The 21,578-nt window shown below is 48.3% G+C and overlaps 1 protein-coding gene across 3 annotated transcripts; it reads right to left on the minus strand.

The window, feature by feature from the left end:
- Nucleotides 1-335: 335 nt before the first annotated feature.
- Nucleotides 336-21,099, minus strand: TSPAN33 (tetraspanin 33). Of its 3 annotated transcripts, none has more exons than XR_014833918.1 (8): nucleotides 20,740-21,099; nucleotides 8,320-8,377; nucleotides 7,515-7,642; nucleotides 7,129-7,203; nucleotides 5,472-5,567; nucleotides 2,683-2,811; nucleotides 1,622-2,154; nucleotides 336-1,412 (listed from the first exon to the last, which is right to left on the minus strand). XR_014833918.1 is itself a non-coding variant. In XM_003134681.5 (8 exons), the coding sequence occupies exons 1-8, from the start codon at nucleotides 20,839-20,841 to the stop codon at nucleotides 1,311-1,313; spliced, it is 852 nt and encodes a 283-aa protein (XP_003134729.1). In that variant the 5' UTR covers nucleotides 20,842-21,099; the 3' UTR covers nucleotides 336-1,310. The 3 variants fall into 3 exon arrangements, 2 of the variants coding, with proteins under 2 accessions (XP_003134729.1, XP_013846276.1); XM_003134681.5 differs by having other exon boundaries at nucleotides 1,622-1,783; XM_013990822.3 differs by lacking the exon at nucleotides 7,129-7,203 and having other exon boundaries at nucleotides 1,622-1,783.
- Between the last annotated feature and the right edge of the window lie 479 nt (nucleotides 21,100-21,578).

The following is a 21,578-nucleotide window of genomic DNA, read 5'->3' on the forward strand; positions in this document are numbered from 1 at the left end:
CTGTGATTTCCGGACAGATCCTTCCCTAACGCATCCTGAATTTGGGTCAGCACATTAATGTAATTCACTTTAGTTCGGGGGGAAAAATGAACGTCAGGTTTGGGGATAAAATTACGCGGTTCCCAGATGCGAATTAGGAACCCCTCGATCTAGTTTAGACCAGAGAGGTCGCGGTTGCGGGAGGGGAGTAGGGCATTTGGTTAAGGGGGTGGGGGTGGGGGGTGGGGAGGTACCTCCTGGAGGCAGGCCCCCCCCACTCCCTTCCCCCACCCCAGGCTTGGCTCTTATACCCCTCCCCTTCCAGTTGCCGGAATGGAAAATTCATGGAGTCTAGCTTAGCCCAGGTCAACAAACTTTTATTGCCATTTCTGGCTCCCCCAGCCCCAGCAAGATCCCTGCTTACATTGTAGAAACACTAAGCTCTGATGCAGAGGAATGGGGGGTATTACCTCTCTTTCTTTGCACACTGCCAAGGTTAAGAAATACCCCACTTGCTGGGGAGGAAGGGCCAGACAGGGGAGGAATTCAAGGGCACCTATGGCTCAGTCCCACCTCTGCTGGCTTCAGAATATAGAGAGCATGGTTCCAAACATTTTTTTAAAGGAGGGGAGAAGAGATGAGTTTGGCTGCTATTGGACCCCTTGCCCTTGCTGCCCCGTTTCCATGGAAATGAGGGAGGGGCAGGATGTAGCTCACTCAGACTACCTGGGAGGATGGCCTGCCAGGCAGTTAGTAAACACATCGCCTTCCACTCCTACCCAGCACATACAACTGTCCCCATCCGACCCCCATGCTCATTGCCTGCTCCACTCTCTTCCCTTCTGGAGCTGGTATCATGTCAACTGGACTCCAGGCGGGGTTCCTGGTGTCCACTCCCCAGGAAGGTCTCGCTGGCAACAGCCAGAATCTGAGAATGTTCAAGCTCAGGAGCAGCCCTAGCAGAGTTGTCAGTTTTAGCGCCTCTGTGAGAAGCCTAATGCCCGAACAACTCTGTGCCCCTGCTGTTGCTCAAGCAACTCTGCTCAGACAAAACAAAACAAACCAAACCAAACATAAACCCAAATGCTTAAGGTTAGAAACAGAACAAAACAACAATGCTGAGAGCTAGGAGGGGGAGAGGGGCCACATCCTTCCCAGCCTTGAGCCACCTGTGCACCCTGCCTTCTGCAATCTGGAGTTGCTTCTTCCCCCTGGGCTCTCGCTCTGGGGGGCTGGAATCCAAATCTCCATTTGGTGCTGAGAGATGTAACCACGGCTGTTGGTTGATGAGGCTTGCCTGCTGCCCTACTGAAGAGGTGCAGGATGGATTCTCAGTACCATGGGTCAGCCCGGTGCTGCTGGTTGTAGAGCTGTAGCTTGATCTGATCTTTGATCTGACTCATGAGGATCATAGACAGCAGGATTCCCACCAGCTGGGAAAGGTGAGACAGAATTGGTCCTCGGCAATGAGTGTAGCCCTTGTTTTCCCTGACCCCGCCTTCCTAATGCAGGTCAGCCCATCACATCCCCTGCTCCTCAGGACTGTTAGTGCCTGACACCCTCACTGATCCTCAGGTGCCCTCCCCCAAACAAAGGAGTCTTTACAGAATTGTGAGACCCACAGTTTTACAGGGTAAGGTACCTGGGGGATGGCTAGGCCCAGTGCCACACCACCGAGTACGAAGAGGTTGCTGTGTATCCAGTTGACCAATCTGTCAATACAGCCATTGGTGTAGATGATTTTACTAGCTTCTAGGTAGTCAAGGGCCTGCATACCTTGGCCACACATGGTGTTGATCACTGCCTGGGGAGAGAGTTGAAAAGCCAAGTGGGACTCTCATTCCAATAACTTTTTCTTTTTCTTTCTTTCCTCTTCCTTCCTTCGCAGTGCCAGCAGCATGCAGAAATTCCAGGGCTAGAGAGTAATTGTGCAGAGCCATAGCAGTGACAATGCTGGAACCTTAACTGGGGGAGCTATGATGGAACTCCCGCAATTAACTTTTTCTTTGAGGCCCTAGCTGATGGGCTTCCCAGCCTTCCTAAACAACACTGTTAGCGAATATATGTGGAGGGTGCTTGATTGGAAGTCGCTAAATGCAGACTTCCCTTTTTCTGAGAGGTCCGAGTCCAGATGTCCTTGCTTTAGAGATGTGTGTCTTCTGAACCCCCTGTGAGCTACAGGAGTAAAAAATTAGCAGAGCCATCAGATTGGGGTGAAGAAGAACTTCTAACTGGAGTTCTCTTGTGGCACAGTGGGTTAAGGATCCAGTGTTGTCACTGCGGGGCTTGGGTTGCTGATGGGGCACAGGTTTGCCAAACAGATTTTTTTTGGGGGGGGGCACACCCATGGCATGTGGAAGTTACTGGGTCAGGGACAGAATCTCAGCCATAGCTGTGACCTATGCTACAGCTGCGGCAACACTGGATCCTTAACCCACTGCACCTAGGCTGGGATTTTAACCCGGGACTCGGCAGCAAGTTGGATCATTAACCCACTGCCACAGAGGGAACTCCTGTGGCATAGGTTGGATTCCTGGCCTGGGAGCTTCCACATGCCACAGGCATGACCAAAGCAAAAACAAAAAGACAGCTGCCTATAAAACAGATTGGCTAAACCAGTGGCAGAGCCCAATAACAGCTGCCCTAAACAGAAAGGAACTCAGATCACCGTGCAGGAGGAAATGAGGCAGGATGTGTGCTCACCTGGTTGGGGACAGGCAAGCAGCAGGAGTAAGGCACAGAGCAGCGCTCACGGCTGGGGTTGTCTTCCGAACAATTGAAGTACATGTTCAGGGACCAGTCCTTGTAGGAAATCCCTCCACAGCAGCCGAACTGCAACAAAGCCCACCACAGGGGTTAAGAATCACCCACCCCTCACAGTGAGGGGATAAGGAGAACTCTCAAAAGCTTCTACTTGTAAGTTCAGGTTGTGTTTAAACTTGAGAAGCTCACGCTTCCCAGGGGCCTCCACCTGAAGAAGTTTTCTTAATTTCTATTACTTCATATATCTTGTTATAATTTGTATGTAATTTTGTTTTACACATTCAACTTTTGAGCTCCTTGAGGGCAGTGTCTGGTTTTGCAGTCTTGCACAGCATAGAGACTGGCAAAAGGAGATGTTCCAGAAATACTGGTTGAAATAATTAAAGGATGAGTGCTACCAACATTTGCCGTAATATAGAGAAAACACATGAGAAGAGTCTTCAATATTGCGGGCCCATAATTAAAACCATGAAAGCAAACAGGATCCAAGTCAAGAGTATTGCACCAAGCAAAGGGGAACTCAGCCCTGGTCTCAAAAGTACTTTTGTGGAATTCCCGTTGTGGCTCAGCGGTTAATGAACTGGACTAGAATCCATGAGGACGAGGGTTCAATCTCTGGCATCACTCAGTGGGTTAAGGATCTGGCATTGCCATAAGCTGTGGTGTAGGTCTCAGACTTGGCTTGGATCTGGCGTTGCTGTGGCTGTGGTGTAGGCCGGCAACTGTAGCTCCAATTTGACCCCTGGCCTTGGAACCACCATATGCCTTGAGTGCAGCCCTAAAAGCAAAAAAAAAAAAAAAAAAAAAAACAAAAACAAAAAACAAAACACTTTTGTTTTAAAATTTAACTTTTGACTCATTGTTCACAACAGCTAAAAGGTGGGAGTGATCAAGGAGTTCCCGTGGTGGCTCAGCTGTTAAGGAATCTGACTGGCATCCGTGAGGACACAGGTTTGATCCCTGGTCTCACTCAGTGGGTTAAGGATCTGGTGTTGCCATGAGCTGTGGTGTGGGTCACAGATGTGGTTTGGGTCCTGCATTGCTGTGGCTGTGGTATAGACCAGCAGCTGCAGCTCTGATTTGATCCCTAGCCTGGGAACTTCCATGTGCTATGGCTGCGGACCTAAAATGAAAAAAAAAAAAAAGTGGAAGTGATCAAAATGTGCATCAAAAGATGACTGGATTAACAAGATGTGGTAATACATATAATGGAATATTACTCACCCTTAAAAAGGAAGGAAATTTTGATATATCCCACAAAATGGATGAATCATGAAGACATGCTAAGTGGAACAAGCCAATCAGAAAAGTACAAATACAGTGTTCAGAGAGACTGAAATTCATAGAGAAGGAAATAGAATGGTCGTGCCAGGAGCTATGGGGAGGGGAAAATGCAGAGTTAGTGTTTAATGAGTAAGGAGTTTCAGTTTACAAAGATGAAAAAGTTTTGGAGATGGATGGTGATGATGGTTGTTCAACAATGTGAATGCACTTAGTGCTAAAGACCTGTACACTTAAAAATGGTAAATTTGATGTATGTATATTTTACCACAATTTTTTTGGGGGGTGCCATGCTGGTGGCATTCGGAAGTTCCCAGGCCAGGGATTGATCCTGCACCACAGCAGTAATCAGGGACCTAGCAGTGACCCGAGCCACAGCAAGGAATTCCTACTTTACCACAATTAAAAAAAATATATAACTTTTTGGGAGTTCCCATCATGGTGCAGAGGAAACGAATCCGACTAGGAACCATGAGATTGTGGGTTCGATCCCTGGCCTCGCTCAGTGGGTTGAGGATCCCGAGTTGCTGTGATCTGTTGTGGGTCGAAAACTTGGCTTGGATCTGGTGCTGCTGTGGCTGTGGTAGACCGGCGGCAACAGCTCCGATTAGACCCCTAGCCTGGGAACCTCCATATGCTGCCGGTGTGGCCCTAAAAAGACAAAAAGACAAAAAAATAAAAAAAAAATATATATATATATCTAACTTTTAGAGGTCTCTTGTGGTGCAGCAGATTAAAGATCTGGTGTTGTCACTGCTGTGGTCTGGGTTCAATCCCTGGCCCAGGAACTTCTGTATGCTGCAGGTGCATCCAAAAGAAAAAAAAATCATCTAACTTTTGAAAAATATGCCCAGTTCCCCTTCCCCCATAAGTAACCACTTATAATAGCTTCTTTTATATCTTTCCAGATTCCTTTTGCAAATATGAACACATATTCTTTCCTCCCATTTTTTACACAAATGGTAGATTATTCCATTTGTTCCGTGCCCTTAAAAGTACTTTTTTTTTTTTTTTTTCTTTTTTAGGGCCATACCCTCAGCATATGGAAGTTCCCAGGCTAGGGAACTTCCATATGCTGCATCTGCAGCTGCAGCCACAGCCACAGCAACACCAGATCCAAGCTGCATCTGCGACCTACACCACAGCTCACAGCAATGCCGGACCCTTAACCCACTGCGTGAGGCCAGGGATTGAACCCTCATTCTCATGGATACTAGTTGGATTTGTTTCCTGTGCCACAATGGGAATTCTCTAAAAGTACTTTTGAAGGTATGTGGTTTGTTTTGTTTTGGTTTGTTTTTTTGCCAATCTCCTTCCCAGAATTCATTACCTGGCAGGTAATGAAGAAGCCCTTCAGCCTGGAGGATGAGGTGTCTCTTGGGATGACACTGACTTTTGCCCACAGCTTCCCAGACCACTAGACGACTCCCCCTACTCTTAGCCCATACCTTCTTCTGGCCAAAATCAATGAGATTCTGCAGATCCAAGTCATCTCGGTAGTGCACGATGGCATTATTGATGATCTCATTCACTTTCCCCCGAGCCTGCCAGAAACATGAGGAGAGAATCAGAACACAGGACTACCCCCTAACCAGCTCTTCTTTGCAGAAATAGCAATAGTCAGTGGTCACCCTTCTTTATGTAAGTCAGCCCTGAAATCAGACCCAAATGCTAGTGATGGAAGATGGCCAGTGCTGAAACCCGTTTATCCCTGAGTCCTCAGGTACCAGCAAGAAAAATGCTGGACCTGTTGTTGCCACTTGGCAGAGCCACATTTCAAGATAATCCAATATTTATCTATCTCTGAATACAATTACACAAATATTTGCTGACTGATGCTAAGCAGCAGAACTAGTTTGAGAGGAGGGGATGATTTTTTTTTTTTTGGTAGAAAAGGACTTACTGAGCTGAGGCACTGACCTCTAGTGGACATAAAAGAATTGCATCTCTTTAGACAGATCTGTGTCATTTTAGGATTTTACTAAGCCAGAAGGACTAGGACATTCTGAATTAACTCAGTGGCTCTCAATTTCTTTTCTTTCTTCCTTCCCTTTCTTTCTTTTTTTTTTTTTTTTTTGCTTTTTAGCGCCGCACCCGAGGCATTTGGAGGTTCCCAGGCTCGGGGTCAAATTGGAGCTGTATCTGCCAGCCTACGCCACAGCCACAGCAATGCAGGATCTGAACCATGTCTGTGACCTACACCACAGCTCATGGCAACACCGGATCCTTAACCCACCGAGCAAGGCCAGCATCCTCATGGATGCTAGTTAGATTCATTAATCACTGAGCCACAGTAGGAACTCTGGCTCTAATTTCATAGTTCTACCATGCTCTCTTCCTTCCTGCTCCTTTAGTTTTTCTCGGCATTTCCTATTCATAGTCCTATAGTCTGCCCCTGGCAATCATTTGTGCTTCAGGAAAGAAATTCTGGTTCTTAATTAAAAGGGCTGTCACTGGGGAAGTTCTGTCTTGGCTCAGTGGTAAGAAACCGGACCAATATTGATGAGGATGTGGGTTTGATCCCTGGCCTCACTCAGTGGGTTAAGGATCCGATGCTGTAGCTGGCAGCTGCAGCTCCGATTCAACCCCTAGACTGGGAACTTCCATATGCTGCAAGTGCGGCCCTAAAAAGATGCCAAAAGAAAAGGGGGGGCTGTCACTGAATGGCAGACCACCTCCAAATATGGTAAGGACTGTTCAAAGTCTTGTTTGCTTCTCCCCCATCCTTACTTTTGTTTATCCCAATAAATAATTTTTATAAGAAATAAAAGGCTCTTCATGTTGTCTGTGGTCCACTTGATAATTAAAATGTTACTCAGCCATTTGCCATTAAAGCTTGCAGACTACTTTAACTTTGCGTTCATGGAATTTACTTCACTGTTGACCTCTCAGACTGTCAGAGGTAAACACCTGACAATCTTGAAATCCTCTTTAAATATAGCAACTTTAAAGGCCATTCGTTCATCCTTAAGGATAATCTTCAAAGGCTGATGCTTCTCAGGGGAAGGACCACTGTGGTTGATCAGTCAGGCTAAGCATGGGTGGGAACCTTCCCTTCCTCCCTCTGGTTCACATCTGAGGAGGCCCCTTGGTTCCCAATGTTACCTTGTCTGAGAACACAAAGCCCAGGACGCCGGCTGCCAGCTGTAGCAGGAACACGATGGTGAGACAGAGCGAGAACTATGGGACGCGGGTGGGAAAAGGAGACAGTCTGTTACCATGCTGGGCTGGGGCTCCTTCCAGGCCATGGGGAGGTGCCAGGGGCCATGGGGCACTTCTCCCAGATGCCTCTTACGCAGTAAAAGCAGCTGCCTCTGGGATGCTGTCCTGGGGGTGGTGACCCTGTGCTGGTCACCTGAGCTGAGCTCTCCAGGGAGGAGTGGACAGCATAAGCCTTAGGGGCGCAGAGGGACAGAGGAAACTGAAAGGCAGGCATGAGAGGCGTGGAGAGGAGGGCCCAGGGCCTTTCTGGGGGTGCCCCGACCACTTACTGTCTGCAGGAGGCAGATGTTCTCTCGGAGAGATCCGATGCAGCCGCAGAAGGTGAGCAGGAACATGAGGACGCCCACCACGATCAGCAGGATGGCAGGGTCCACTGCCAGGCATGCCAGCGCAGCTTCTGGGGGAGGGGGCTGTCTCTCAGCCTGACTGAGCCGGGTGCCGACTGAGGACTGAGGCAGGTACCAGGGGTGGGGTGGGGGTGCCCCCCAAACTGTTCTACTCTGGTGGAGGAATCTCCAGCGTGTCTGGGTGAAGATCACGGTGGAGGGGGGGCAGTACTGCCTTCCCACGTGGAGAACACAAAGGGCCCAGAAGGGTTTGTGGCATTTAATTTGAGGAACTAACAAAATAAGAGCCATTATTCCCAGGCTTAACAGAGGAGGGACCACTTCCGCTCCAGAAAAGAATTAGAATGGCATTAGGCTTGCTGGCTTTGCAGATGCCGTTTCCTGGAGACTTTGTGCAGAGGGATAGGAATGGAGGTTGAGTTACTCTGCAACAGCGAGGGACAGGCTACAGCCTCAGATTACTCTCTGCATCCAGGGGCCTACCTTCTTTCCCTAACAGGCCCTAAGCCTAACATGCAGGCAGATCTCAGAAGATTCGTGGGAGCTCAGGGAAATCCAGGTGGACTAGCTGGGGTGGCCTGCTGCCTTGGAGTCGGCCGCTAAGATCTGGCTAGCGGGTGGCTGCCCCTTATAGCTTCACAGCTTATGTGGGACGGAGGCCTGAAGGAGGCAGAGGAGAGAGGGGCATGCAAGAGTCGTGGGGAGCTGGCTGGGGGCCCATACTCACCTGCATGCTTCATTAGCCGAGCGTAGATTCCCACGGCCACCATCACCATGGAAATCACCTGGGGAGACGGGAAAGGAGCCACCCTCAGGTTTTGGAAACCAGGGAGCCCTAACTGCTGTGAGTAGCCTTAAAGGAGAGGAGGAGGAGGACAGGCTTTTCCTGGACTCAAAGATAAGCATCTTCTTCCTCCCCAGTGACAGTGTTGATGCTATCTGTCAGTGCATTACCTCCTTAAAAGATGATCTCATTTAACCCTCACAACACGGTTATCTTTCGAGGCACCTATTATCGCCATTTTACAGATGAAGAAATTAAGGCAAGGCACGGTCAATACAGAACAGCGGTTAAGATAACAGGCTTTGGAGCTGAGTCAAATCTGCGTCCATGCTGGACAATTCTCTGAGCTTCAATTTTTGAACCTCAAGATGGGAATTAAAAACAACTACATCTAATAAGATTCCTGTGAAAATTAAATAAAATAACGCATGGACAGCATTTAACACAATGCTTGATAATAAATAATCTATCATTACTAATAGTTAACTTCCCAGGGTCACATAGAAATTCTGTGAAGTTCTGAGTTGGATCTGGCTACATCAAAGAGCAGGTCTTCAAGCTGAAGCAGGCCTGCCTAGATGGACACTCCCAGGTCCCTTGGAGGTCAACATGGTGTCAGATGCAAGAATGAAAGTGCAAACCAGCGTGAAAGAATGCTTGCGTATGAATGCATGAATGACAAACAGCAGGGCTGCCTTGCAAAGGAAACTTTATCTCTACAAACCCTGATTTCAGTGTGGAGGAAGAGAGGAGTTTAGACCTTTCAAACTTCCTGGCTTCTCCCTGAGAGAACAAACTCATCAGAGACAACCAGGGCTCCCTTAAAGGAGCATTCTCTGTCCCCCACCCCCAGGCCTCCAGGAGTGCAGGGTGGCCCAGTGTAAACATCTTTTGCCCCCCTTTCTTTGTGCCCAGTCCCCAGAATGGTGCTAAGCAGCAGTGGGCTGTCACCATGGCAATAGCTGGGCCCATGCTCTGGCTACAGGGGGTTCTCAGCATCAGGGAGAACTTGACCAATTCAAGGCGGAAAGAGAGGGCTGGCTGGACGCCACTGTCCTGCAAGATAGAGACCAGTTGGGAAGAGCCATCTTGGGGCTTTGATGGGAGAAGGGAGTTGGGCCCCTATAGCAGGTGACAGGGTCAGACTAGTCTCTCAGCAGAGACATTTTCCCTCAGGGAATTCCACTATCTGGTGCATTTGGCAGGAAATGGTAAACTCTTACCTAAAACCATGTCTTTCAGGACCCTTCTCGGCTTATACACATGGCCCGCTCTCCTTGGCCCCCAATCATTTGACACCGCCTCTGACTCAGGGCCAGATGTGTTACGTGCTGGCGCTCCCACTCTTTGTCTAAGGGAGAGGGAGCTGCTTGCAGAGCCGAGTGTGGGGCCGGAGGGGCTTCTTGTCCCACAGCACAACCAGGCCCAGGGAGCAAGTGGGAGTAGGTGGAAGGCAAGGAAACCACCGACAGAGATCCCAGTCATCCTGCCAGCCTGGAGGCACAGCCCTGAGCAGAGTGATTAGGCATCTCTGTCTGCCCTTTAACACTCGCCACAGCCAATTAGGTTCTGAATATCACTTTACTGAATCATTTAAAAATATGCATCTGCTCTTTATTTCTGTTGCTTCCAGGCTCCTCAGTGTTTTTTCACATGTTAAATTTTCACTAGGGTGTATAACATTCCACAAAGATGGTCTCCCATCAAATCCTAATACAACTAAAACAAGAAAGGGAAAGAGATGCCACATGTCCCAGGGTAACCTCATTCCATGTGTGGGCCTGTAATGATAGCTGTTGCTCTGTCTCTATCTGTGGAAGGTAAAACAGTGTCCTCCCAAAGATGTCCTGTCCCAATTCCCAGAACCTGTGAATCTGTTACCTGACATGGCCAGAGGGGCTTTGCAACTGTGATGGAGTTAAGGATCCTGAGATGGGGAGATTATCCCAGTCGGCCCAAGATAGTCTCGAGGGACCTAATAAGGGGGGCGGGGCGGGGGGGACCAAGTCAGAGGAGGCATGTATGACGGTGGAAGCAGAGGTTGGAGTGATGTGGGGAATAGCCTCTAAGAGTTGGAGAAGGCAAGGGAACAGATTCTTCCCTAGATCCTCCGGAAGGAACCATCCCTTGATTTTTTTGGTTGTTTGTTTTTTAGGGCTGCACCTGCGGCATATGGAGTTTCCCAGGCTAGGGGTCGAGGAGGAGCTACAGCTCCCGGCCTATGCCACAGCCACAGCAACATCAGATCGGAGCTGCATCTGTGACCTACACCATAGCTCATGGCAACGCCGGATCCTTAACCCCCTGAGCGAGGTCAGGGATCGAATCCGCAACCTCATGGTTCCTAGTCAGATTCATTTCCGCTGCGCCAAGATGGGAACTCCCACTATCCCTTGATTTGAGCCCACTGAGACCCGTTTTGGACTTCTGACCTCCAGAACTATAAGAAAATTAACTTGTGTTGTATTAAGCCATTAAATTTGTGATAATTTGTTACAGCAGCACTAGGAAACTAATATACTATCCAAATTCAATTCCTCAGCAGCTAGGTAGGAGGTACTCTGAGGACCGCAAAGATGAGCATGACGGGTCCCTGCCCTCAAGGAGACCTCTATGTTATATGGCGGGGCAACAGCATCTCTAGCCTAACGCAATGCTTCTTAACCTTGGCTGCCATTAGAATGGGAGTGGGGAGGAGAACTTAAAAACTCCTGATGCCTAGGCTGCCCCCAAACCAAGTATATCAAACTCTCTGGCACTGGAAGCCAGGCAACAGTGTTTCTGAATGCACTCTAGGTGATTCTAACATGCAGCCAAGTTCAAGGACCCCAAGCCTAAAGCACACTCAGCTCTGGACGTAAAGTAGCAGCTGCTGGCTACGTGAAAAACCAGATTAAGATGTTAATGTTATTATTAATATTCAATATGATTGTTAATGATACTGCTTCCCTGGAACTTACTAGCTAACTCTAAAATCCTGCATTTCTGTCATGGATCTGCCTCTTGATCCTGGGGTCAGAGCTTGCCCTTTCACACTTCTATTCCTGCCCACATCTCCCACCCTGAATTCTTCCAAAGTTAGTGCTGCTGCTCTTCACAGCATAGTATTTTAAAGCTGAACAGAAGCTTAGAAATGAGCTCAACCAGTCACCTTTTTTAAAAAAATAGATGAGGCCAAAAGAGCAAAGTAATATTTGACCAAGCGCACATGGGTGCAGTGGCAACATCTGGACTAAACCCCATTTCCAATCTCAGTCGGATGCTCTCTACACTGTATCAGTCTTTGCTACAAAATCCTATGACACCCCATAATATCACCAATGACCTCCTTTCATGATGAGGATGGAGATAAAGACACTTCTCTTCTCAGAATAGCTTTTCATATTCTGGCTAGAATGAAGCCTCGCTGGAAACTTTCAAAAGCCAGACACAGTTTTTAAAATAGCTGAGTCCAGCAAAAGGCGTGCTCCTAAAGAGCTGTTGATCAAATTATATAAAATAATTTGCATGCACCTGTATCTTTATCCTTATGTAAGGTGGGTTATCACCTTATAATGAAGTGGCCATCCCCTGGGCTCTTTGGAGAAATGGCTGATTGTAGGACTAGGGCAAGAAATAGACAAGATAATCCTGGAGCACCTTGTCATGCCAGAAGGTAAGGAAATGCTCAAAAACAAAACCCAAACCCCATACCAATGTGGATATGCCAAAGCGACATCGAAATAAAAGAGCATGGAACTATTACCCCAAATATAAAATAAATAGCCAGAGTTCCCATCATGGCTCAGGGGAAAAGAATCTGACTAGCATCCGTGAGGATGTAGGATCAATCCCTGGCCTTGCTCAGTGGGTTAAGGATCCAGCGTTGCTGTGAACTGTGGTGTAGGTTGCAGGCACAGCTCGGATCTGGTGTTGCTGTGGCTGCAGCTCCAATTAGACCCCTAGCCTGGGACCCTCCATATGCTGCAGGGGTGGCCCTAAAAAGACATAAATAAATAAATAAATAAATAAATAAATAAAATATCCATGAGTCCATACTGATATAAATGACTTAATAAATACATAAATGGGTGAGGAAAAAATCTCCCATGCAGAAGAATTCTAAATAATTTAGGTGACTGCACTGCCAAGAAGGTGGAGCATAACTCCCCACTCCTACGTGTGGGCTGCACAGAGTAACTTCCTTCCAAAGAAAACAGTCTGGAAAAGGAGGGGGAAAGGCTAGCTTTCCAGTGGAGAAGCCTGGCAAACACTACCGCAGCCAGCGATGAAGGTCAACATCGACAGAGCTAAGTCGTTGGTATATGAGGTGAAGCGATGAAAATGGCACTTCCAAGTTCCCCTGATGGCTCAGCAGTTAAGGATCTGGCATTGTCGCTACAGTGGCTTGGTCACTGCTGTGACAAGGGTTCAATCCCTGGCCTGGGAACTTTCAAATGCTGCAGGGACGGCCCCCCTCCCAAAAGAGGCACTTCCCTGTTGTGGGCTTCCTTCCCCAAACCCATAACCCAGTGTAACCACGAGAAAACATCGGGCAAGTTCCAACAGAGGCACATTTTACAGACTATCTGACCAGTACCCCGCAAAACTGTCAAAGCCATGACAAACAAGGAAATTCTGAGAAACTGCCATAGCCAACGAAAACCTAAGGAGACATAATAAATAAATGAAATTTGGTATCCTGGATGGGATCCCGGAACACAAAAGGCATTACGTAAAAAACTAAGGAAATCTGAATACAGTACAGAACTTAATGAGAACTTGTAAGATGTTATTAATAAGAGACACTGGGGGAATTCCCAGCATGGCTCAGTGGTTAATGAATCCAATTAGTGTCCATGAGGACGTAGGTTCGATCCTTGGCCTTGCTCAGTGGGTTAAGGATCTGGCGTTGCCGTGAGCTGTGGTGTGGTCGCAGACATGACTCGGATCCCGCCTTGCTGTGGCTATGGTGTAGGCCGGCGGCCACAGCTCCGATTCGACCGGGGAACCTCCATATACTGCAGATGTGGCCCTAAAAAAAGACGAAAGACAAATAATAATAATAATAATAAGAGACATTGGATGTGGGGTGTATGGAAACTGTATTATCATCTTAAATTTTCTGTCAAACGAAAACTGTTCTAAAAAATGAACTCTATCCTGTGAAATCAGATTGTTATGATCATTATATAACTACAGATGTGATAAATTCATTTGAGTAATAAAAAAAATAAAAAATGAACTCTATTAAAAAATAGCCGGAGTTCCCGTCGTGGTGCAGTGGTTAACGAATCCGACTAAGAACCATGAGGTTGCAGGTTCGGTCCCTGCCCTTGCTCAGTGGGTTAATGATCCGGCGTTGCCGTGAGCTGTGGTGTAGGTTGCAGACGCGGCTCGGATCCCGCGTTGCTGTGGCTCTGGCGTAGGCCGGTGGCTACAGCTCCAATTCAACCCCTAGCCTGGGAACCTCCATATGCCGTGGGAGCGGCCCAAGAAATAGCAACAACAACAACAACAAAAAAGACAAAAAGACAAAAAAAAAAAAAAAAAAAATAGCCACCCCCAATATGTTAGTTTTATAAATCCACACTTTTTAATATCCTATTTTCTTAAACGGAGATTCACCTACATGCAATTTTACAACCTTTAATCGGGGTGATTTCTCCTTATGCCAAAACATATAGCGTCAGATCTTAAAACTGTTCAGGTGACAGGACACTAGGAAGCCACCGTGCTCCGACAGTGTAGGCTCTACAATCTTGACATATTGGGTTCTTTTTGAAGCTGTAATATGCTATTACTGCCAACTCATTTACAGTCATTTGACTTTCCCCAGTTATCCCAATAATGTCCTTTATAACTGTTTTTTCCTTTTGTCTGATTTGGAATCCAGTCAAGGATCAGGCATTTAGTGATCAAGTCTTCTTTAGACTGGAACAGTTTCAGTTTTTTCCTTTGTTTTTGTTTTTTTAAGACACTGACTTTTTAAAAATTGTGGTAAAATACATATACCACAAAATTAACCAATTTAAAGGGTACAGTTCAGTGGCCTTAAGTACATTCATATGGCTGTGCCATCACCACCACCATCAGGTTCCAGGACATTTTCGTCACACCAAATAGAAACCTCGTACCAACTACCGTCATTTCCCATTCCCTCCAGTCCTCCAACCCCTGGCAACCACAAATCTGCTTCCTGTCTCTATGGTTTTGCCTATTCTGCCCATTTTCTATAAATGGTATCACACAACATATGGCTGTTTGTGTTGAATTTCTTTCACTTAGTACCGTTTTCCAGGTTCATCCATGTAGGAGCAAGTATCAGTACTTCTTTCCTTTTTATGGCCTAATAATATCCCATTGTATGGAGAGAACCCAATTTGTTTATCCATTTACCCACTGATGGACATTTGGGTAATTTCCACATTTTGGCAACTGTGAATAGTGTTGCCGTGACTATCCATGTGCAGGGTTGTGTTTGAATATCTGTTTTCAGTTCTCTTGGGTACAGACCCAGGAGTGGAAGTGCCAGGTCATATGGTAGGTTTCCATATGTACGTTTATTAAATTCTATTTTTAATTTTTTGAGGAGCTGCCAAACTGTGTTTCCACATCCACTGGACCATTTCACATTCCCGCCAGCAAGGTACAGGGTTCCAATTTCTCCATATCCTTGCCAACACATCCTGATTTTCTTCTTTTGACACTGACATTTTTTATAAGTCCAGGCTGGCTGTTTGGCTTAATGTCCCTCAATTTGGGTGTCTTATTGTTTCCTCACAGACTCAGATGACACATTTTTGACAGGAATATTACACAGATAACATATCGTTCTCAATGTACCATGCAAAGAGGCATGACATGCTAATTTCTATCATAGGAATAAGGAACAATTTTACTAACAGATGATAAGGCTGTTAGAAGTATGTCTCTGCCTCGTATCTCATAAAACAATAATATGGCGAAACTCGGAATCCTTTCCTAGTTTTCCATCATGGTTCCTCTTCCTTGCTCTCTCCCTTTGCCTTCTGCTTGCACTTGCTCGCGCTATGGTCTTGGAGAGAAGGTGGTCATGGGAGAAAACAGAAAATCTGGACAAGCCTCTCCGTTATTTTGACTTTTTTGTCTGTAAATTGGGATGAGACAGTCATGATGTGACACGTGTGAGGAAAACTTAATTTAGGCTCCTAGGACATGACTTTAGGGCATCGGCACTAAGAGAGAAATGGTTATAGGCCCCAAGTTGTCCTAAACAAGAGTTCCTTTCCTGGCTCTAACGCCCAAACACTGACGATTCCAGGCAAATTAGCCCTTGGCGTCCGTTCCACTGGGTTGCACCTAAAGACCGCGGTGGTGTGACAAGTTCTGAGGAGTGGACCTAGGAAAGGCCCTCAAGACAACAGTGGGATCTCTGTTCCTGTGATATACATACGAAATTTTTTTGTAAACTGTAAAATATAAAGCCACCATTGATGATACTCTCCCTCTGGCTAACAGTAGCAACGTGAGCAAAGGGCATCAAGACTGAGGGAAGTCAGGCTCAAGGGGGGCCCTTACCTAGACTCCACCCCCATCGATTTGCCACTCATCCTCCCCCTCTCCAGGTCCATCCCCAACAGGTGACTCTAGGAGCCAGTTCGAACGGTGATAGTAACAGCTGCCTTTTGTTGAGTGGTAAGGGCTGGGCACCGGGCTAACCACTGTATACATACTATGACCACAGCCCCCAAAGGGCGTTAGGATCTCCATTTGACAAAACTGATGTTGGGAGAATTCACTGAGTTAGCGAGCGGCTGAAGTGGGACTGGAACATAGGCCCACATGTCTCCAGAGCCTTATGACCTCGGCCACTGGGCTGCTTTCCTCTCTGCCTCACAGCAATCCGAGGACATGCGGAAAGGAGCTGCCTGCAGTTGTCTTGGGCTAGCAGCTGGTAATCTCCAAACTGGGTGGGGCTCAGGCAGGGAGAAGTAAGACAGCAGCAGGAGGGCCCAGCAGGGCCCAGAGGGAAGTCCCTGGAACCAAGCCTGGAGGGGACAGATAAGCATCACGACACAGGGCCCACCAGCCCTGGAGAGAAAGTCCGCCTTGTCTGTCTTCCACATTCTGAAGTCCAGTCTATGAGAACCACGGGAATCCGTCAGAGTGCTTGCCTCTTCTTCTGCAGGGAGTGGCCGGGGACAGCTGAGAGTAGAGTGATTCTCTGCTCAGAAATCAAAACACTGTCCCTACCCAGAGGACATTGGGAGGAAGGGGTCTGTACGTCCAGTTTCTCGATCCTTTCTATCCTTAGATCTGGGTAAAGTCAAAGAAATCACAGCCTACTGGCCCCAAAGCAGGGCCCCCTCTCTCATTGCCCAGGATCTGCACACACTGGTCCTTCTGTGGTCATCCTGGCACCACTGTTCCCGGGTTTTTGAGGCAGCAACTCTGTGCGAAACCGGCTCTTAGTTTTCTCCCTCTGGATTGGATGGAACTGTCCTGCTGGAGTGGAGTCCGCAGGGCTCTTTTCCCTCCAATGTCTGGGCCAAGCCTTTAGCTCCTTCCTTAGACTGTGGCTGGTTTTGGTTTTTCAAGATTATAAATGAGGAAGGGAAGTACACAAGGGCTCATGGTAGTATAAACACTCAAATTCATGGCCCTGGGATTACTAGCCTGACAGAGAGTCTGCTATCAAGACTCGGAGAGATGCTACCTACATGTTTTCCTTATTCTTTTTTTTTTTTTGCTTTTTAGGGCGGTACTCGCGGCATATGAAGGTTTCCAGGATAGGGGTCGAATCAGAGTTACGGCTGCCTGTCTGCCACAGCCACAGCCACACAGGATCCGAGCCGCGTCTGTAACCTATACCACAGTTCACAGCAACGCCAGATCCTTAACCCCCTGAGCGAGGCCAGGGATCGAACCTGCAACCTCAGATTTGTTAACCACTGAGCCACGACAGGAACTCTCCCTTATTCTTTTCAAAGTCTGCTTGAAGTTTATGTTTTTCTACTCGGTACAGATGCAGAGCTATCTGAGGAGTTAAAAAGGCATACATGTGACTTGACAGCAAAGAGTGTGGTTCTTGTTTTCATTCTTGGTGGTGGTGGTGGGGTTTTTATAAAAATAATGTGATAATTCATTTATTGCAGCCATCTCGTCTATGGGGAAAGGAGGGGAAAAACAGGGGCAGAAATGGGCGCTGCCTCCTAGCACATTTAGATGGGGGGGAGTGTGTGCTGGGGGGTTGGCATGCCCAAGACTGATAAAGCATGTACCAGTCCACTGCCTTCCTTCTGCACAGGGAACAGAATACAGAGAGATAAGGAAAGTCAGCTACTTCTTAACTGAAAGACTAAAATACAACTTTTGTGATCTTGGGGCAAATCTCTAAGCCATGGGATCTAGTAACCCGGTAGCATAATTCTGGGGAGAAAATCAGAACTTCTGGGCAAAAAGGGAAGTGAAAATTGAAACACGAACAGGAAGAATTGGTCCTTGTCCCAAAGGAACCAGAAGCTTTCTGTGTCAGACTCCGGATGCCCCAAGGATCAGGGCCCCTAGAGTAGGAAGAGGGATAGCCACTGACATCCCTGCCACCACTGTCCCCCTGCCACCATAGCGTATGAGCCCAGACGATGTTGGCCACCTTCCTGATGTGACCCAGGCCCAGACACAAACACCATCCATACACAGTCCCCCGGCAGCTGGCCAGAAGATGCACTCTGCTCAGAAAAGAAGTGGGCCTACAGTCCCAACCACGGGTGCCTTCTGGAAAGGGGGAGTTTGATTAGGATGGTGGAAGCCTGCAAAAAAGAAACCACAGTAACCAGTCCCTAAAGAGGGGATGGGAAGAAAGATGACCCCTGATTTGGGGAAACAGCTCTTCATCTCTGGCTGGACTTATGTGGAATGGACTCTGTGGCTCTGGACCTGGGAGAGAAGTGACATTCAGTAATGCTGAAAAAGTACTGTCCCCTGGGAAGGTCAATGTCCCAAGGATACTGGGACACAAGAGAAATGCATCTTTAGATCCAGCCCCAGGTCTTGAAGAAAGAAAACTGTCCCCAAAGTGATGCATTCATCTTTAAATAGTTCACAGAGGCAGAAAAAATTCTCCTTTAGAGGAGAAAGATTAAGGACAGAGAGACAGATATATTGGCTTAGGGTCACACAGTTAAGTTGGTGCCAGAAAGAAACTGGGCCTCTTGTCCTTCGGTGTGCTATTTCTAGAGCCTCTGACTTTTTATAAGTCTAAAGTAGGACCAAGAAGGGGCTCTTCTCTAATTTGAGGTGGTGCCAGCTTGGTTGGCCAGGTCCTCTGACCTTGAAGGAAGCATTCGTACCAAGATAAATGGGTCTATGGAGCCAAACTTTCTCCCTGGCTATGATGTCCCAAAGTCATTTATCCGGTGAAAGGCTGGTGGGATGGAGTGGGGAAGTCCAAGAAAATGACCGTGAATGCAAGTGTAACAGATGCATCCAGCTGTTATCACCAGGGACCACAGATTAAGGTGAAGCGCCAAAGCCTCCAAAGGAGATGCAAAGTTTTAGCTGACAGAGAGAGTCAGCATGAAGAGCTGAGATCTCTGGGATGCTAGTGCTGGCTCTGAGGATGGCACGTCATTGGCCTGGAACAGACAGTGAGCAAGTAGGAGGGTTCTCCAGGACCTGCCCCTAAGTGGGGGTTCCCCTTAGGACATTCCCCAGCCTGGCAGAGTGGTGGCAAGATTTTCTTCAGTTCTTCCCTGACCTCCAGCTGAAATAGAGCCTACACCGTGGACTAGTTGACTAGTTAACTACTAATACTGCTAACACCAGCTATTGTAGCAGCTGTCTGGGCCAAGAACTTCCCCCTAGAGGCACTGTGGCTCAGTAGAAAAACCACCAGATCAAGCCACTAACCATCTGTTGGACCTAGCGTGAAACAACATCTCTGCGCTTTGGCTTTCTCATTTATAAAATGTGGGTCCTGGACAAGACATCTTCCCAAAATGTTTTTTCCAGTTCTAAAACTGAGAATTTGTTAGGAGTTCAAACTTCATTCTTCCCAGTACAATGGCTGAGAATGAGCTGTCATCACCACCCTTTGAGATTTCTCTCATTTTTCCCAACAGGCTAGCACTTAGGTACTTGGTGTGTGTTCACACCATGGCCCCCGTGAAACCTTTCCAGCAACTTGCTTAGATGCCTAGTCTGCACCCTCTCCTAGGAAATATATTTTAGACTCCTTCCTCCTGCAAGTCTGAACTTTAGGTCTCAGGCAGAGGTGGGCAAGTGTAATGGGCTCCGAGAGCCGCAGCTCTGATGTAGTTGGTGCCGGAAGAAAATCAGGGAATCTGGAGGTCGGGGTGGGGGTCGGGGTGTGTATGGTGGGTCCCACTATGTTCTCAAACCCGGAGGGCCTCAGGGATTCTCTAGACATGAAACAGGATTGAGCTAGCATTTCAAGATCTGGTCCAGCTGCATTCACAGCTCCAGCAGAGTATTTCCGACATCCTTGATCATGTGGCGTTTGATTTTACGGAGGAGAGACCAAGGCCTACAGAGGTGAGCGTATGGCCCAGGTTAGTCAAGTTAACAATTAATGGCAGAGTGGGGATGAAAATCCAGGCAGCCCCAGTCCAACATTTTTTTCCACTTTTCCAGCCCTAAGCAGAAGATTCTGAAAGGACCCCTGACCTTCCAGTCAAACACAGGGTCCTATTTAAAGAATCTGAAGACTGTCAAACTCCAGGGGCTAGAGTCTGGTCCCGAGCAAGGTGAGGCAAAGTTTGAGACAGTGCTGGGAAAGGCATCTACACCCGGAGGCCATTCCTGTCCTTTTTCCGCCTTTTGCGGGGGGGAAGGGAGGGTAGAGGCCTGCAAAAGGAAGAGATGAGAGCCCCTTAACCCCTTCTCTCTGAGGTAAGGGAGAAGGAAGGTTTGGGTTTCCCCCTCTTCCTCTTTTCTTTGCTATCAGGGCCTCCCAGGCCAAAAAATCCCCCAACGATGGGATTTTTAACTACTAAGACTGCTAACACGTATCAGTGGGTCTGCCTTCGACCAACAAGAAAACCCACTCCTCCCGCTCAAACCCACCTTTTTTTTTTTTTTTTTTTTTTTTGGCCTAAAACAGACCCTCCTCCGCTGCCCATGGAATACCCATAAGTCTTTACTGAATCCCTTGCAGACCCCCCCCACCCCAACACCCCCTACACACAAGGCGTCACTGTGGTGTCCCTGCCTAGGATAAATTACCCCAAAGTGCGGTCTTCCCGGAAAACTAGGCAGTGCGGCTCACCACGCTCGCCTCGAACCCGGCATCCGGGGACAACCCTCCTCAGCCGCGGGCAGCCCACTCAGCCCTCCAGGGGGTGCCCTGCCGCCCAGATGCCCCCACGAGCCCCCAAGACTCACCCAGAAGAGCATGTTGAAGAAGAAGAGCAGGTATTTCACCAGCGGGCTGACGAAGGAGAAGTCCTCCCCGTAGGCAGCCGGCGCCCGGGGTCTCCGGGCCATGGTCCAGCCGCCGCCGCCCCCGGGGGCCTATCTCCCCGCGGCGGCCGGCCCACCTGAGCGCTCCGCGCCGGGAGGCATGAGCCGCGCCACCGCTGGAGCCCGAGCGGCGGCGAAGCTGCGGCGCGGCGGGAGGTGCCCGCGCCGTGCGTCCGGAAGAAGCGCGGGCTGAGGAACGGCGCCGCCACTGGAGCCGCCGGGAGTCGCGGGAGCCACCGCGGGCAGCGTGAGCGGCTGAGACTCCGCTGCGGCCAGAGGACCAGCCCGGCCCGCCGGGCTCCCAGGAAACCGGGCCCGCCCCAGGCCGCCCATTGGTTGGTCTGCCAAAACCCGACTTCTCATTGGCCAGCCTCTGGTGTCACTTAGTGTCCAACCATCCCTCTTTTCTGAAAGGCGGGGGAGACACCTGTTCTGCGAGGGACAACTTGTTAAAGGGTCAGTGATTCTGCCTCCACCCTCAAGAAGAAAACATCCAGGCTGCAGCTATTCAAGGGAAAAAGGATCAGAAGGAATGCACGCTGCATCACACACCCACTCCTCTACGCAGTTGCTGTGCACCATATGCAAACACACATACACTAAAATCAACAAGTACGTAGACCATATGTTGAGCAATGCGCTGAAAACTGTGGGACACAAGAATCCGGGGTTGAGGGGGATGACAATAAAATCAGAGACAAAACGAACCTACATATAGCAATTGAGAATATTTAAGAGTAGCTGCAGTCCTGTTTAGTAAC

This window comes from Sus scrofa, chromosome 18 (genome assembly GCF_054392235.1).
Source record: "Sus scrofa isolate SSC_HxYL_T2T_F1_AM1 chromosome 18, Sscrofa_HxYL_maternal_Yorkshire_Landrace_v2.0, whole genome shotgun sequence".
Taxonomy (NCBI): domain Eukaryota; kingdom Metazoa; phylum Chordata; class Mammalia; order Artiodactyla; family Suidae; genus Sus; species Sus scrofa.

Bases quoted from the DNA above. Each gene is read 5' to 3' on its own strand.
- TSPAN33 (XM_003134681.5), bottom strand. From the start codon at position 20,841: ATGGCCCGGAGACCCCGGGCGCCGGCTGCCTACGGGGAGGACTTCTCC. The intron at 7,643-8,319 runs GTGAGTATGGGC...CCCCTCCCCCAG, and splicing joins TCGGCTAATGAAGCATGCAG to AAGCTGCGCTGGCATGCCTG. The intron at 5,568-7,128 runs GTAACATTGGGA...TGTTTCTGGCAG, and splicing joins GCTTTGTGTTCTCAGACAAG to GCTCGGGGGAAAGTGAATGA.